Source organism: Pelophylax lessonae, assembly GCF_965119305.1.
Source record: "Pelophylax lessonae genome assembly, chromosome: 11".
Classification (NCBI taxonomy): Eukaryota; Metazoa; Chordata; class Amphibia; order Anura; family Ranidae; genus Pelophylax; species Pelophylax lessonae.
Window position 1 is genome coordinate 165,415,430 of NC_138778.1, and position 16,466 is coordinate 165,431,895.

The following is a 16,466-nucleotide window of genomic DNA, read 5'->3' on the forward strand; positions in this document are numbered from 1 at the left end:
CATGATCTTTGGTCACACCTAAGAAAGTACTAAAGTTAAAAATCAATTCCATTCAAAACCGTTGTTTTACTTTTTCGCAAACTGAACCATGGGCTGTTTTCTAATACCACCAGGGACTCCATTGGCAAACAATCTCAACCGGGATTTAAAGTTACGACCAAGCATTGGGGCAACTAAAAAGCCAAATAATTGGGTTACCTTGATCAACTGATTTTTCATAATGTGAAATGGAGAGATGATTGATTAATCCAGCTGCAAGAGTGATACCTTCAATATTACCATATAAAGGCACAAACTACATCTGGAAATATTCTCTACTAGAGCCTACAAATTGGTAAGCGCTGGTGGATCAAACCCATGAGTACCCAACCAGGAAGGACCTCTCATGATTTATGCAGTTAATACAGACAATGATGTCTAGAAGACAATTCAAAAGGCTTTTACAATCCTATGTCATGAGACCAGTACTGTCTGGTCCACCAACTCACTTAAGGTCTTGTCCATCCAGTAGTTCTCTGTATTTGGCGATCTCCTGTTCCAGACGAGACTTGACATCCAGAAGCATCTTGTACTCTCTGCTCTGATGTTCCAGTTGGTTTCGGAGTTCTGCAATCTCTTCCTCTATCTTAGCTATGAGCTGCTGAATCTGAGAAAGCTGTGCACAGTATCTACCTTCCGTTTCAGCCAAGGATGATTCCAAAGCTGCTTTCTGCGTATAACAAGAAAGGTTTGTTACAGTGAAGTCAAGGCCCCTGGCAAAACACTGTGGACCCGAAATTCTCTTTCAAGCCTATTGCAACCTATTAATCTTTCTAATACAAAATTGGTGTTGATTACAATGGCATTCACATGCTAGTTAAAAAAACACAGTAGATCATGTAATTGCTTCGGGGCCCAGTAGTTTAGAGGCCCCTCTAGCTTGGCTGTAATATAACTTATCGGGGAGCAGTAAAATAACATTAATTACGGTACAGTATATACAGTTGAAGATCATCTATCATATTCCGATTAAACCATTTAATTTTCTTATCTATGAGTTAAAGTGTATGTACAAGCATTGCACAGTTTTACCCTCAAAATTCCCTCTTTCTCCTCTATGTTGTAGCGTTATATTATTCATTGTACCTATAGCAAGCTTTTATTAGTTCCTGTAATGTCATTAGTGGCTTGCAACATTTTAGCAGGGGCAGCTGTTGGTAGTTCAGTTCCTTATTGATGTAAGCATGCCCCCAGAACTACATCTCTCAAGAGCCCGTATCTTACACATAGTGTGTGAGCAGGCTCTTAGAAATCAGTGGATGCATGTATAGTGGGGTAGAAAGAGGATGGGGATAGTTAAAGTTCCGTAGTCCAGCAGTGTGGGCTGGCAACATTCCTAGAATTTATTCCTAGTGCAGCAAAGGTACTGTGTTGTCAGGTCAAACTGGAAGTTATGGGCATACTGGATTTCTGGTGAATCAACTGTTTATTTTTTTATACTTGCAGCATTTTTAAAGGTACAAAACATGGGGAAATGTCTATGTATTGCAGAGATCTGAACTAAATATTCTTTTTTTTTTCTATTGTAGCTTTGGTATACACTTTAACATTAAAAGTGGATGTATAGCCAAAACTTTTTTTTTTTAGTTTTAGAAAGAGTAGGGAAGGGCTAAAACCCCTACCAGGGTTTTTTTTTTTTGTTGTTGTTGTCTGCCTAACATTGTGCAAGTTTCACTTCCTGTCCCAGAAATGCAATGGAAATCTCCCAAAATTAAGGAAAATTGTCTTCTTAGGCAGGTGTCCCCATTGGAAGATGGGGACCTCTTGTTCTCGGGACAACTCTGAGAGTTTGTATTTGCCATCACATTTTTTCTCGGTGACAACGACCAATGGGACAAACAGAGGGACGGATCTAACCAATGAGCACACAGCCAACAATAGGAAACTGACAGAAGGTCTAACCCTTTCCCACTCCAAGAGTATAAAAAAAAATTTTGACTAGAGATACACTTTAAGAATGACCTGGTTTTATATATTGGGATTCATTTTATGATAGAGAGACAATGAACTTGACAATGGTTTTGTTGTTGTGCCCCATGACATAATTATGATGTTCCTTGAACCTATATATATATATATATATATATATATTTTAACATTAGAAAATTATACTAGTAGTTTTTACATCAAACAGTACTATTACAGGATTCCTGGGTATTGATGGTTTAAAGGTAAATCAGGGAAGCATACACATATACATACCATGCTGAGCTGAGACTGTAGTTCTATCTCTAAGCTTTGGAGTGTCTGCTTCAGATTTGTGATCTCTGTTTTGGTTGTCTGGACCTCTTGGCTTCCAGTAACCACCTGTGTCTGCAGTTCTTTGGCCTGAAACATACAATTATGATTAAAAAAGATGACCCAAAAGAATTAGGAGCTACATAGTTGCAAGAGAACATTTTATGGTTAAATGCGGACCAATGTTAGGTTGTGACAAAAACTACAAATTAGCAATGGTCCATAAAGTGACCTTAAGGATTATGTGTACCTTAGCTCCCTTAACACGCATAGGCAAATAAAAGTTAGTAACCTTTTACCTTTCTAATGCTGTACCCTTAGTGCCGGTTCACACTGCAGTGGCACGACTTCGGGGGCGTCCTGTGAAGTCGCGTGCACCACAAATTCGGCGCGACTTGCACGGACTTCATAAAATGAATGTCTATGCAAGTCGCTCCAGGTCACCCCGAAGTAGTACAGGACCCTTTTTCTAAGTCGGAGCGACTTGTGTCGCTCCTATTAGAACGGTTCCTGTACCGAACAATGGGAGCGCAACGGACCGCGACTTGTCAGGCTGACAAGTCGCGGTCCAAGTCGGATCAGTGTGAACCGTCACTTAAACGCTCCACTGTGATACTCAGTTATTTTGCCAGTCCAAATATTGATGCTTGAAAGTGTTATGTGGGTTTTTTGAACACAAGAGTAACTATATCTACAAAAGTCTCCAGGCCATTTACCTAAATGTGAATTTTCACAGCCCCAATTCTCTTGCTAAGTATGGACAAGCACCAAACACATAAAGTGGTATAATCGGGATGTCTTCCTTCGAACAAAAAATTACTGGTTATTTTTTCCTCTCACTTGCTTCACCTTTTCCTTTTGTTTAAAGCAAACCCGCTAATGGGAGAAATATGGAGACCTCCTTGTGAAAATTCAAGAGTTGTATTCTTGATAGCATACATCCTCCAATCTGGCAGTAGAACATGGTAAGGCTAGGGATTTATTTGCAATACAGCTTTGTGGGAGCAATTGTTTACTGTAGTCTTAGCTACTAGTGGGAGCACAATAGCTTAAGCCTCCATTCACACTACCGCGACTTGTCAGGTGACTTGTCAGCCTGACAAGTCGCGGTCCGTCGCGGTACATGCAGTGCTACAGGACCCGTTCTAATAGGAGCGACACAAGTCGCTCCGACTTAGAAAAAGGGTCCTGTACTACTTCGGGGCGACCTTGGAGCGACTTGCATAGACATTCATTATATGAAGTCCGTGCAAGTCGCGCTGAAGTTGCGGTGCACGGGACTTCACAGGTCGCCCCCGAAGTCTGAGCGAACTAGTGTGAACCGGCACTAAAGGTCATCTTTAGCTTTTTTGTGCCTCTGAGAGCTGTACTGTGAACCCAGGCTGGTATGATGACTCACCCCCAAGGGTTGTATCTGTGATGGTTTTGACATACAAGTAGTAGAGGAATGGCGATGGCCATCATTTAACCTAAAAAAGGACCGGAACTGAACTGCAGAGGGATGAGGGTCAGAAATAATGGAGTGAGTGTTGTTTTTTTGTTTTTTTAAAACCTGCTGGTAAATTTAATTTCCAGTTTTAGAAAATATGGATTTGGGCTTTAATTAGCAGATTGAACATGCCTGCGTCCAGGCTACAGGGAGATTTTGGAGAGGGCAAAGTACAAATCAGATGCAGGCACTGTACTGAAATAAATATAAATGAAACACATACGAAACCTACAGAAATTGGGAGTTTTTGACTGGTACCTAATCAAAACTCTGCCCTGCTAAAGCTACCTTGCAATAGTAGATGACTGCAAAGGTGGTGGAAGTGGCAAACCCGCGTTAAGGAAAGATGGCCTCACATCACTGAAAAAAAGGTGATGTAAACCATTCCGATTTTGCAGTTCTTTGCCCTTACCTGAGCGAGGAAGGTTGCTTCAGCGTCCTGCCGGTATTTCTCAGACATTCTTTCATATTCGGATCTCATATCAGCCAGGATCTTGCTAAGATCAATACCTGGAGCTGCGTTCATCTCCACATTAACTGTTCCACTGGTTTGGCCGTGCAATCCCTTCATTTCCTAAAAATAAAATGGCAATTAAAGTGTTTGTTACCTCAACATTTTATATTCCTGTTATGTGACTGCTGTACCATGTACTTGTATGGATAAGTCTCCTGTTCTCTTTATTTTGTTTCCTTTGAGTGAAATCTCAAGTGGTGTTCCTGCCAATTCCACTGCTTTCCTACTAATAACTGATCACACTAGGCATGAGAACACAGCGTAGTAAGCTCTCTAGCTATCTTGGGAACTCAGCCTGCTCTCCTCTAATGACCATACTTGTCCTAACATGCCCCCTCTGCACAGCCATTCACTGGGAAGCTCAGTAAGCTACAGCTATTCCTCCCCCAGCTCCTATGCAGCTGAGAAAAGAAGGAATGTTATCACTTATAAAAAAGGGAAAAAAGGTATTAATAATGTTTTTTTAAATATATCTGTGCACAAATGTTTTGGCTTTCATTGCAATTTTAAACTGAATTGGTTGTTTTACAAGGTGATCTTTTACAGTCACTTTAAGTATTATTATTTCTTTAGTCTGAAGTCATGCACTGGTTAAAAGCTCAATTGCATTTTCAGTTTATTAGGCTAAAGAAATTCCAGGTACAACAAAACAAATGTGTAAAGTCTACAGTTAATTTTCCTTAGAAATAAGCCATTTCCTTGCAATCTTGCAGCAGAGAAGGGCCCTTGTTCCTTGTGTTAAGCTTTGGACCTCTACAGAGTGATCACTGCTCCCACACTCAGAGAAAGGATTCCTCTCTAGAAGTTGGCAAGGGGCATTCCTTTTTACTCAGGCTGTAGTGTATTTCTAATTGGCAGGGGACAGGCTTTTCTACTAAGGATGTGGCTACTTTCTAATTTAACAAATATACTGGAAGGCTTTGTGTGCCTATTGTCTTGATGCTCCTGGAATGCATTTGGTTGATTTAAACTGAAAGTGCAGTTGTGTTTTAAGGAATTTATAAATCTTCAAACAATAAACTGGACCCTATTTCCTAATCTTATGGCGCTTTTCCACTGCATGGAACCGTACCGGTTCGGCACGCTTTTGTGCTTTTCCACTGCGGTACCGCATGGTATAGGGTCGGAACGGTTCAGTACGGTACGGTATAGGTTTCCTTTTCCACTGCATGGAACCGAACGGTACGGTACGGCTCTGAAAAAACAGTACCTACTCGATTGTGGTTCCAACAGGTACCAAACTGGTACCATATCCCACAATCCTTTGCATGCAGTCACTACTAGCCACTCATTGGTCAGAGAATCACACCCACCCCGTTGTTATCTCACCCACTTAACTTTAGTACTACTTTAGTGGAAAAGCAAACCTATACCGTACCGTACCGAACCGTTCCGACACTATACCATGCGGTACCGCAGTGGAAAAGCAAACCGGGCCAAGCAGGGCTGAGTAGAGCCGAGCCGGTACTAGCCGGTACTTGCAGTGGAAAAGTGCCAATAGACCTAAGTTCTAAACTTCTTACCTCTTCATGGTTCTTCTTCAGGTAAGCCAGTTCCTCTGTAAGGCTCTCAATCTGGCTTTCCAGGTCAGACTTAGATAGAGTTAGATCATCCTGGACTCTGCGCAGGCCATTGATGTCAGCCTCTACGCTTTGGCGAAGAGCCAATTCATTCTCATACCTGACAAAATGAAAAAATAACAGAAAACTTTGGTATTGCAGTTTTTGGGGGGGGGGGATTTAAAACCTGAAGAGTTAAACCACCTGAGAACGTCTTACATCTTTCAGGGACTCTGTTGGTAGAGCTCTGAATAAGCTCTATATCAGCCTTCCTCAACCTTTTAACATGGAGGAGCCCTTGAAGATGGGGGACCTCTTATTCTGGGGACAACTCTGAGAGTTTGGATTTGCCATCACTTTCTTACTAGATGACAATGGCCAATAGAGCAAAACAGAGGGGCGAATCTATCCAATGGGCACACAACAATAAGAAACTGACAGGTCTAAGCTTTTCTCACTCCAAAAGTAAAGAAAAAATGTTTTGACTAAAGATACACTTTAAAACGGTAAAATAATTAGATACTTCTACCCGAAATTACACACAATGTAGTGCGTTAGGGTATTTTAAAGCAAAGCGCCGCATAGGGAAAACTTATAGAAGGCTTCTTATATTCTTTTTGATAAAGCTCTTTTTAGGTTGCAGCCGCCACCATACTGACTGCTGTCTTCCTTGTTCAATACTATTCTTACTTCCGCCCTTACTCCCTCTTTATGCCCCTAATGTCGCGCATGCGCAGTATTCATCAGGCCAAGCCTTGTTTTAGTTATCCTCTCTTAGGCTCAGTCCTGTGCTGCGCTCACCGCCTCTACAACCCCTGTGACGTAGCCAGTCAAATAGGGTTAAGGCTCAGCTTGTGAATGGGAAGCTAGTCTTGGAAAAATGGGACTAAATGCGAATGCGCCGATTACGCCATTGCTCAGAAAAGGACAGATTACTCAGAAAGTGATAAGGTAGAAAGTGTTGCACACAGAGCAGCAAGTTACCTAGGTAGGAAAGCTGGATATGGCGGAAATATCACTTGATGGGTTTACTAACGCTTGAGGAATGGCTTGTTCTATATATTGGGATTTATTTTATTATAGAGAGCCAAGGAAACTGGCAATGATTTTGCTGTTGTGCCCCATTTACTAACGCTTGAGGAATGACCTTGTTCTATATATTGGGATTAATTTTATTATAGAGAGCCAAGGAAACTGGCAATGATTTTGCTGTTGTGCCCCATAATTATGATGCTCCTTGCACCTACTGTATGTTTACTGTAGTATTAGTGAATTATTCAGTTTTTTCTTTCTTTTTACATCCAGCAAGTATTAATTTAGGATTCATGTGTCTTTAAACAATAGATCAAAGATAAATCAGGGAAGCATACACATATACATACCATGCTGAGCTGAGTTTTAACCACCTGGAAACTTCCTACCTCTCTCAGAGACTCTGTTGGTAGAGCTCTGCATAAGCTTTATAGCAGCCTTTCTCAACCTTTTTAGCATGGAGGAACCATTAAAATAACTTTTCAGGCTCAGAGAACCCCTTCTAATATTTTCTATATTAAAAGTTCACAGTACATTAGTGTGATGGTCACTTAAAAGAATGCTCCTTACATTTGTGGTCATTGGGAAGATCATACACCCCACCCCACAGATAGCTAAAAAGACATTATTCATAGTGGTTACTCATTCAAGATGCAGACGTTGCTCACTGCTCATAGAACCCTTAAGAACCTCTAGAGAAACCATAGGTGAGGAACCCTGGTTGGGAATGGCTGCTCAATATACTTGAGGTTGCCATTATGAGGTGTTCCCACTCTCCTTAATTATTTTATAATATAAAAAATCAACACAAACAGATGAAACAACATTGGCAAGAACACCTAAGAGCGGTTCACACTGGGGCGACTTGTCAGGCGACTTGGTCGCCTGACAAGTCGCCTGCCATAGATTAGCACAGGACCCGTTCTAATAGGAGCGACACAAGTCGCTCCGACTTAGAAAAAGGGTCCTGTACTACTTTGGGGCGACCTGGAGCGACCTGCATTGACTTCAATGATATGAAGTCCGCGCATGTCGCTCCGAGGTCGCGGTGCGCTCTGTGTACCACGACTTCACAGGTCGCCCCGGCAAGTCGGATCGCCTCAGTGTGAACCGGCTCTAAAACTTCTAAGTATACAAGAACAGTCAGGAGTCAGGAATTATGGCAGGGAGGTCTTCTTCTTGGCATATCCAAAACATACAAGAACCCAGAAGGTGATTTAACACACCAGACATCAGCTATATCTAAAATATCAACTTTGAGTACACTGAGACTTTAAAGGACAGAAGAAGTATGCATGCATTGGCACATCTGAGCATGGGGTACACAGAGGTCCCTGTCTCTACTGCATTGGCAATGTAACAGTATTACACTTAATGTGGGTACTTACTTCATTCTGAAGTCATCAGTTGTGAGTCTAGTGTTATCAATCTCCAGGAGCACTTGGTTATTATCTTTGGTGGCAGCAAAGATCTGTAGGTCAAACCCACAAAAAGGATTAAGTGAGACACAATAGGTTGTAAGAATTGTCTTTAATTATTATTATTTACTGGTTAAAAAAAAAAAAAAGTTTTGGGCACACAGCACCAGTCACGTAAGTTACCTCTAATAAAGCTTATCCCATGTTTTGTTGCATCCTGGTAACTGTAAAAATCCTCCCTCCAGTGACACCGAATTCTCCCCACAGCACTGATGTGAATGACTTGCATTGTTCATCCTCCCCTTTCTGTTCCCTCATCCATCACACAAAAAAATACTGGTATTCTTCTCCCAGAATGCAAGTTGTTCTGTGAATGGAGAAAGGATGGACAAACAACAGGTGTTCCCTTCATCCATTCACTCTGTGAAAGGAATACTAGTAGTTTTGTGAATGGATGAGAGGACAGGAAGGGGGGGGTAAATGGTGCAAGTCCTTCACAGTTACAGTCCCTGCTCTTATTTCCAGAGCAGTGTCAGAAGATTCCAGCTGTGGGGAGTATTTAGCATCACTGAAGGGTGGATGATGTGCGGTGAAAAATGTTGTTTCACTGGAGTTGTATTCCCCTACATATATCCAGTGACTAGCCTCAGGTGATACACAGAGATACAACAAATCGCCCTGCATAAGTTGTATCTGTTTATCTGCAGTATTTACTACAGCTGTTCAAAGGACACAGATCAAAGGCTATGTCTCAGCTCCAGAAGACAGGGGGCAGGGATCTGACATCCCACACTGCACAGCATAGATCAGGGAGTTGAGTGTAATCTGAGACCAGAGTGGAGGGAATGGACACACCGCCCTCTACACAGTCTCGTAGAGAAACATGTACAGCTGAAGCTAGCATTCACTTTCTGTGTGCCGGAGGGGGATAGGACCATCTCCCGGGATTCTGGGGCATTGGCATAACCTTTCAGAATTGACTCCTGCAGATAGCAGACAGATCACTCTAGGTCAGGGATGTTGAACTCAATATCATCATGGGCCGCATCATCATTATGGTTGTCCTCAAAGGCCAGTTATATCTGTAAGACTAGATGGCCAGAGCACCCCCCCCCCCTTTACATCAGATGTCAAGATCCATCCCACCATTCCTTAAATCACAGTGCACCCCCTCTACCTGGTGCTGCTGCCAGCTGGTAAGAAGTGGGGCGGAGCTGGGAAGCAAATGTGCAGGGTCTGGAGGAGGGCCAGAAGAAGGCTGGAGTCATCTGCCAGAGTCTTCTGAATGCTGAGACCAGGGGAGACGGAGAGGATTGGGTGCTGCTGCTGCTGCATGGAAAGTCACAGGATCTATAGGAGGAGTTCTGGTCCTCCTCTCTGCTGCCAACTGCTGAGACAGGCAGGAGGGGGGCAGAGACAAATCTCTCTGCGGCTGCACAGAGAAGTGTAGGATCTGGTGAAGGAATTCTGTCCTCCTTTCTGCTGCCAACTGCAGACACAAGGTGGAGACAGGAACGAGGGGGTGCCGCAGCTGCAGGATAGGTGCAAGGGTGACGTGAAATGGCCTGGCGGGACTTCTGCTTGACACATGTGCACTGTGTGCTTTGGATTGAGGCAATTACAAACTATGGAAGGATATGCTTTGCTCATCTTAATTATAGAGGTTTGCAACCACTTTAAGATGCAGTTTATTGCATACTAAAAAGACAGTACAATTCTATTTATGTAACATCAAACAAAGTGCATGAAAATGCAGGACACCAATGTGTTTCATCAAAAGGACAACTCAAAAAAGATTATGCACTGTAATCTGCATTTTCCAATTTTGTTTCTAGTTATTCAAAGTAGAGCATTCAGGGCAATAAAATCTGGTTTATTATGGGTTATGTAAGTTTGGCATAGAAAGAAATCATTGCCCATTCTTTTGTTACATTTAGAACATGGAGTAATATTTCATAATTCTGCAGAGAGCCTATATGTTACATAATAATATAAATGTGCATAAATTATGCCTAAACTTGCACCCCACAAGGCATGGTTTTCTCAACAAGCTCATTAGCGTTCATTATGATGTTTTATAGATGTCATGAGAGTCTTCATTCCAGTGTAACTAAATCTTTACAACTAAACAACTACATTTTACAGACCCTTTCAACTTGTTACATTTAACTAAAAGAACGTTTAAAAGAAGCTAAGCTAAGAATTTTAACAACTCTACATGCTTGCAAAGCAAGACCAACAGCAAAGGCATTTGATGAGTTAGTTTAATATTCTTATTCGTAATATCTTTATCACAGAATATTGTCAGATGACAATAGGGAACTGATCATGCTTGATTACTTATTTTTTGCTAGTGGTTTTTAATGACTAATATGGTTCAAACAACATGATATGGGTCTTCTAACTGATGCAGTCACTTAATACAGAGGTAGGTTCCCAGTGACCATTGACCATTGTTATAGACCAGTTGGCAGAATGAGAAAAAATCAACAGATTCCTCTATCTACAATATATTTCCATCCAGATCAGTTCATTTTTACATTTTTATGTAAATCATTTATTTCAAGCCGGTTGGTGCCAACCTTCAGCTTGAGTTTCGACTGATGCAGTAGGAATCGGCTACAATTTGAGCCATGCATGGCTAGTTTTAAGGGAGTTTCATAAGTCTTGAGATAATATGAATTCCAAATCTATCTATCTATCTATCTATCTATCTATCTATCTATCTATCTATCTATCTATCTATCTCTCTATCCATCGTCTGTAAGTCAAATTTTTCATATTCATTCTTAGTGCTGTTGAAAGCTAGAGATGTGAGCCTGTTAATCGCCCAGAGCAATTCGATTCAAAGTAATAATTATGTCATGCAACATAGAGCAGTGCTGGCTGACAAGGAATTTAACATGTTCTCTGCCCCCTAAAGAACAGGCATTGCTGAGAAATCTTACCTGTTCATAGCTAGATCAGGTCCCATTTGAGAACTGTGAAGGACAAATGTATGGTGCAATGTCGGTCACATAGTTTAGAGTCATCAAGGAACGCAAGTTATAAAGTGCTATTCTTGGCAGCATACACAGAGGTACACCATCAAGAAAAGTGAGGTAATAAACTTTTATGTTTTCTTATGCCTTTACAGACTTATTGCCAAATGGAATATGTTTTAAATGAGCTCTTTGTTGTTAGGGTTTGTCTTCATATGCTTTAAAAAGTAAATTGGAAGACTTACCTTGTCACGGAGATCCTGAATAGTCTTGAAATATGGGCTGTAATCAGCAGCTTTACTAACAGGACTTTGCTTTTCATACCATTCCCGAATCTTTTTCTCCAATTCGGCATTTGAGTCCTCCAAGCTGCGTACTTTGTCCAAATAGTTGGCAAGGCGGTCATTTAAGTTCTGCATAGTTGACTTTTCATTGGTAGCAAGGAGGCCATCACTAAATCCTCCCCCCTGGTTAAATCCATATCCACCACCAAATGCAGAACCAGCTCCTCCACCAAAACCAGAACCTGCTCCTCCACCAAAACCAGCTCCTGCACCTCCACCAAAGCCAGAACCTGCTCCTCCACCAAAACCAGAACCTGCTCCTCCACCAAAGCCAGCTCCTGCTCCTCCACCAAAGCCAGCTCCTGCTCCTCCATCATAACCAGCACTGCCACCATATCCAATCCCTGAAAAACCACCATCATAACCAGCACCTAAATCACCAACTTGGCAGTACCCTACATTGCCACCATAACCTCCCCCTGCTCCACTAGGAGCATATTTGGAAAAAGAAACAGAGGCCCTGGATCCAGGACCTTTGGCACCACCTTGAGACCCAGTAGATGCCCTGTAGGAAGATGATGAGGAGTAGAAAGCCATGACTGCAAGCTTTAAATAATCTTAAGCGAAAGCCAAGAAATTGGTGACTAACACAGCCTGTTCTAGCACTGCAGACTAACGTTATGAACCCCACTAGTCTCCTTATAAATCCTTTTCCATGGGTGTCAACTTTCAAAACCTAATTAATATTCACTGCGTGGCTGCCAAGAGTGTCATATATGCCAATAATGAATTGATTGGACATGTGTTTTTTTTTTTATTTTCTATCTTGGATACTGTTGACACACAATTTTCAAAAGCAGATTTTTTTTTCTTTTGTTTATGTTCACAAACCTATAATTTAGACTGGGAGGATGCCTGGATATATTGGCTCTGGTGTATCACACAATGACATCTCAATGAACTCTTCTGAGGGATGAGAATCCACCCACATTACTAAATCAGCCGTGGGGAATAGTTACAGTGAAGGTGTTAACATCAATTCTACTGCAAGTATGATGCTGATATAAACTGAGGGATCATCAACACAAAGGTTACCCACAGAATGAAAATGATGGTTTGAGGCTGGGTTCACACATGCTGCAGCCGTGGTTCATAGCAGGGGGTCTAGTGCATCCCAGTTCACCGATTCAGGTGCTAATCAGGTCCTAATTTTTGCCTGAATTTGCACCTGAATCGGAGCTAAAGATGCACAGGACCCTTTTCCAATGCGGACTGCGTCCGTCCCAAAGTTGTCTCAACCGGCTCCATTGTGAGCCGGTCACACTCTCCTGTCATGCGAATTGGATGTGGGGAAACCCACATCCAATTTGCATATGTGTGATTCCAGCCTTAAGAAATTTACCATTTCCAGTCAATCATTTGTCGTAAAAAAATCATGTGAGTTTAAACAATTTTTGTATTGTGATCAAGGCAAAAGTCCATTATCACCAGCAAAATAGATTTTAATCAGTTGTTTTGTGTCATATATAAGATTTTCATAATGTTTGATTTTTCCAATATAAAGTAACTAAACGATTGCGTACAAAGCACATGTGCATGTATTTAAGACTTGTTATGTCTTGCACCTGAAATGTGTTTTGGTACAAAAAGTATGTAAAAATGTTAATTGGCCATAATTCTTTAACAGGCAATTGGCCAATGACCATATTCAATTATCCGTTCGAAACAATTTGGTTTTGAATCCTGCTGGAGTTATACATTTTAAAAATGATCTCCACCTTTATTTTCACTTCAGTTAGTTCATATGGGCCAAGGTGGCTTAAATTAACTATTTTGTACACTAACAGCTACGCCAATAGCTTCATGGTCAGAGACCCATAGCTTCACAAGGCTTTTCTGTAGTGAGCTAAAAAATGACTATCCAGTTGCTTTGCTCTGCATAGGTAAAGCACAGGTTCACTTTAAAGCAACATTGTTTAAAGTTGAACTCCACCTTTACTGCAACTTTACCTAGTTTGTTTAGGCCAAGCTGGTTCAAACAACCTATTTTCTACACAAACCGGTGCGCACTGTGGGCACGCTGTATAAACTGTATGTAGCCTCAGCTACATACAGTATACAGCGCTGTGTTCCAGCAGTAGGATGGAAACTTCCCATCCTAAACCCAAAAATTATTACAAAACTTCCTCTGATTGACTGTGGCAAAAATTGTGATGCAAGCTTTCATTCAGTTAATACAAAGCTGCCTGTGAATGGCTGAGCAGCACTCAGCCCCATTCATTGTTGTTTCCGGGTGTGGGACAGGAAGTTCCCATCCTACTGCTGGAACAAAACGCTATATACTGTATGTAGTTGAGGCCACATTTTTGGCCAGTTTGGCCCAAACAAACTAGTTAAAGTTTCCGTAAAGGTGGAGATCAGGTTTAAAGTGAACCTGTAGTTTACCCATGCAAAGCAACAGGATAACTTCAGCCTCAGGTAGCCTTAGCTACATACAGTATACAGCGCTGTGTTCCAGCAGTAGGATGGAAATTTCCTGTCCCACACCTGGAAATTATTACAAAGCTTCCTCTGATTGGCTGAGGTGGAAATTGTGATGTAATCTGCCCACCTCTTTGCCTCAGTAAATACAAAGCTGCCTGTGATTGGCTGAGCAGCACTAAGCCTTATTCAATGTTGTTTCTGGGTGTGGGACAGGAAGTTCCCATCCTACTGCAGGAACACAACGCTGTATACTGTGTGTAACTGAGGCAAGGGCTGACTGGCAACTTTTGGCCCAGGGGGCAGCGTCTCGGCCCCCCTCCCACTCTCCCTCTTCCCCCGTCTCCTCCTGACCCCCCTTCAAGGCTGAAGCTCCACTCTACTGAATGTACTCTCTACTCACTGGCCAAATTTGGGTTCCTGACCTGGTCAGTGGTTGGGGGAGCAGTTGGGGGATATGGGACAGCTCAGTCAGGGCTGGCTGGGGGGAGGAGTGTCTCCAGTGGGGCTCAGACACAGCTTACACCATCCATGCTAGGAGGAGGGGGGGCCTGCGCTCTGACCTTGGCTTTATCCCACACTCATTATGTCAATGGCGGGGCTTTTTAGTTCTTTTCACCAGGAATCCTTTAGGCATGTCTGTGGCAGAAGCGGTGCAGCCTTTTTATGGGGCATCAGAGCATCCTGGGGGGCAATTGCCCCCCTGCCCCCTGACCCAGTCCTCCCCTGAGCTTAACACCCGCATCCAGTTCGCATATGTGTGAACCCAGCCTCAGTAAATCAACCCATCAATAACAGAGCTAATTGCCCCAGAGCTGTTTCATTGAGTAAGCAAAGGAACAATTAGTATATGCTGGAAAGGGGAGAGGAAATTAAAATAAACCAATTGCTTGCTTCAATAGAAGTTCCCTAAAAAGTAGTTATTAGATGCAATTGTCTAAGAATAATTATCAGAGATAACCAAAAAAAAACTTCAGAAAAGTGAGTACCAGCTGTATCTATTCCCAAGTTACATCTTTCCATCCACACTTGTGACAGCTATAACCAAACTGATGGGGCAACCTGAGCATCCACATTTATGGCAGGATTAAAAAAATAAGTAAAAAATACAAGGAGCCGGCCAAAAAAGTTGTTGCTGAGAATACGATAGCCACAATGTGAGAAACATTCATCTGCACTATTTTGCATTGATAAAGGATCCTGCAGGTTTAACGAAAGAAATCAATGAGTGTATGGCCAGCTTTACTCAAACCTCTGTTGTAACAAAGTGAATATACAGTATTTAGGAAACTTTTCTCGAAGTAAAATGAAGTTATATTACTCTAAGTGGATTATAGGAATAAATAAGACTTACAGTCTCTTAGATGCCTCCTGGCTGTTATTACGTGTAGTGTGATAATCATATAATTGCCTCTTTTTTATCCAGTCTTACTTAAATGAGAACTTCAATTTGGATAATTTGCCTTTCACTGGTTCAGGCAGGGTTGGTTTAATGACTGCTGCTTTTGTCCCCTTCCACAAACCAAATCCAACTTACCTAAAATATTCTCTGTAAATTGATGGATGGGAGTGGTAGTTAATGGAGTTAGAGAACAATGGTATCTCAAGATGGTAACTCAGAGAGCATGCAGGAGGTGGAACAGTGACCACAGATTCTTAACAACTACAGGCTTTATAAAATATTGTTATTCTGCTCTGAATGTCTGCCATAAATCTCAGCAATGGTGGCTGGATCACAGGAGCATGTTAATTACTTTACAAACCTTTTGGCGTGTAGAACAGTTCCTAAATGTGTGCTTAAAAAGTATATTTAAATATATTTTAAGTTGATGTTAACCCAGTTTTGTTGTCCTTAGATAATCTATATTTCAAATTGATTGATTGATTGTTGAGTTCAGTCTTTCGCATACAAAATTCTTGTTCCTCCAGTGGTTGCTAGGGGTTCTATAAGCAGCAGTGGACTGATCTTCTGCCTGACCAAAAATTGAAGGGGCACCACAATGACCCCTGTTGTAAAGTGAAACCTTTCCCATTGATCACCAACATAAGGGATCACTTCCCTGCTGACCACTAATGTAAAGGGTTACTAAAGTTTTCACTGTCTGCATTTTTCTGGCCATTATAATTTTTACTTTGATAATTATTATTGAAATTAATCATGTTTAGAACAGGGAGGTGTTAAATAATGATCCACTCTGGGCGACAGGTTCAATACACATTCTTTATTTTTTTTATATTGTAACATCCGTCACTAAACTAGGAGACTGGGGGGAGGGCTCAGAAGTAGAATTAGTCAGGAGGGAGCAGAGGACTGAAGGCAGTTGTAGGGTCAGCAGCGACAGTAGGTCGACAACATCAATTGGCGGGTCTTTGCGGGAAAACCACAGACCAAACAGAAATAAACATAACCGCCAATCACATTTAACTTTCG

General features: G+C 41.7%; 1 protein-coding gene across 1 annotated transcript; it reads right to left on the minus strand.

The window, feature by feature from the left end:
- Positions 1–463: 463 nt before the first annotated feature.
- LOC309566818 (keratin, type I cytoskeletal 19-like) lies at positions 464–12,236 on the minus strand. The gene is made up of 6 exons (XM_082272134.1): positions 11,516–12,236; positions 8,260–8,342; positions 5,804–5,960; positions 4,179–4,340; positions 2,242–2,367; positions 464–709 (listed from the first exon to the last, which is right to left on the minus strand). The coding sequence occupies exons 1-6, from the start codon at positions 12,149–12,151 to the stop codon at positions 485–487; spliced, it is 1,389 nt and encodes a 462-aa protein (XP_082128260.1). The 5' UTR covers positions 12,152–12,236; the 3' UTR covers positions 464–484.
- Between the last annotated feature and the right edge of the window lie 4,230 nt (positions 12,237–16,466).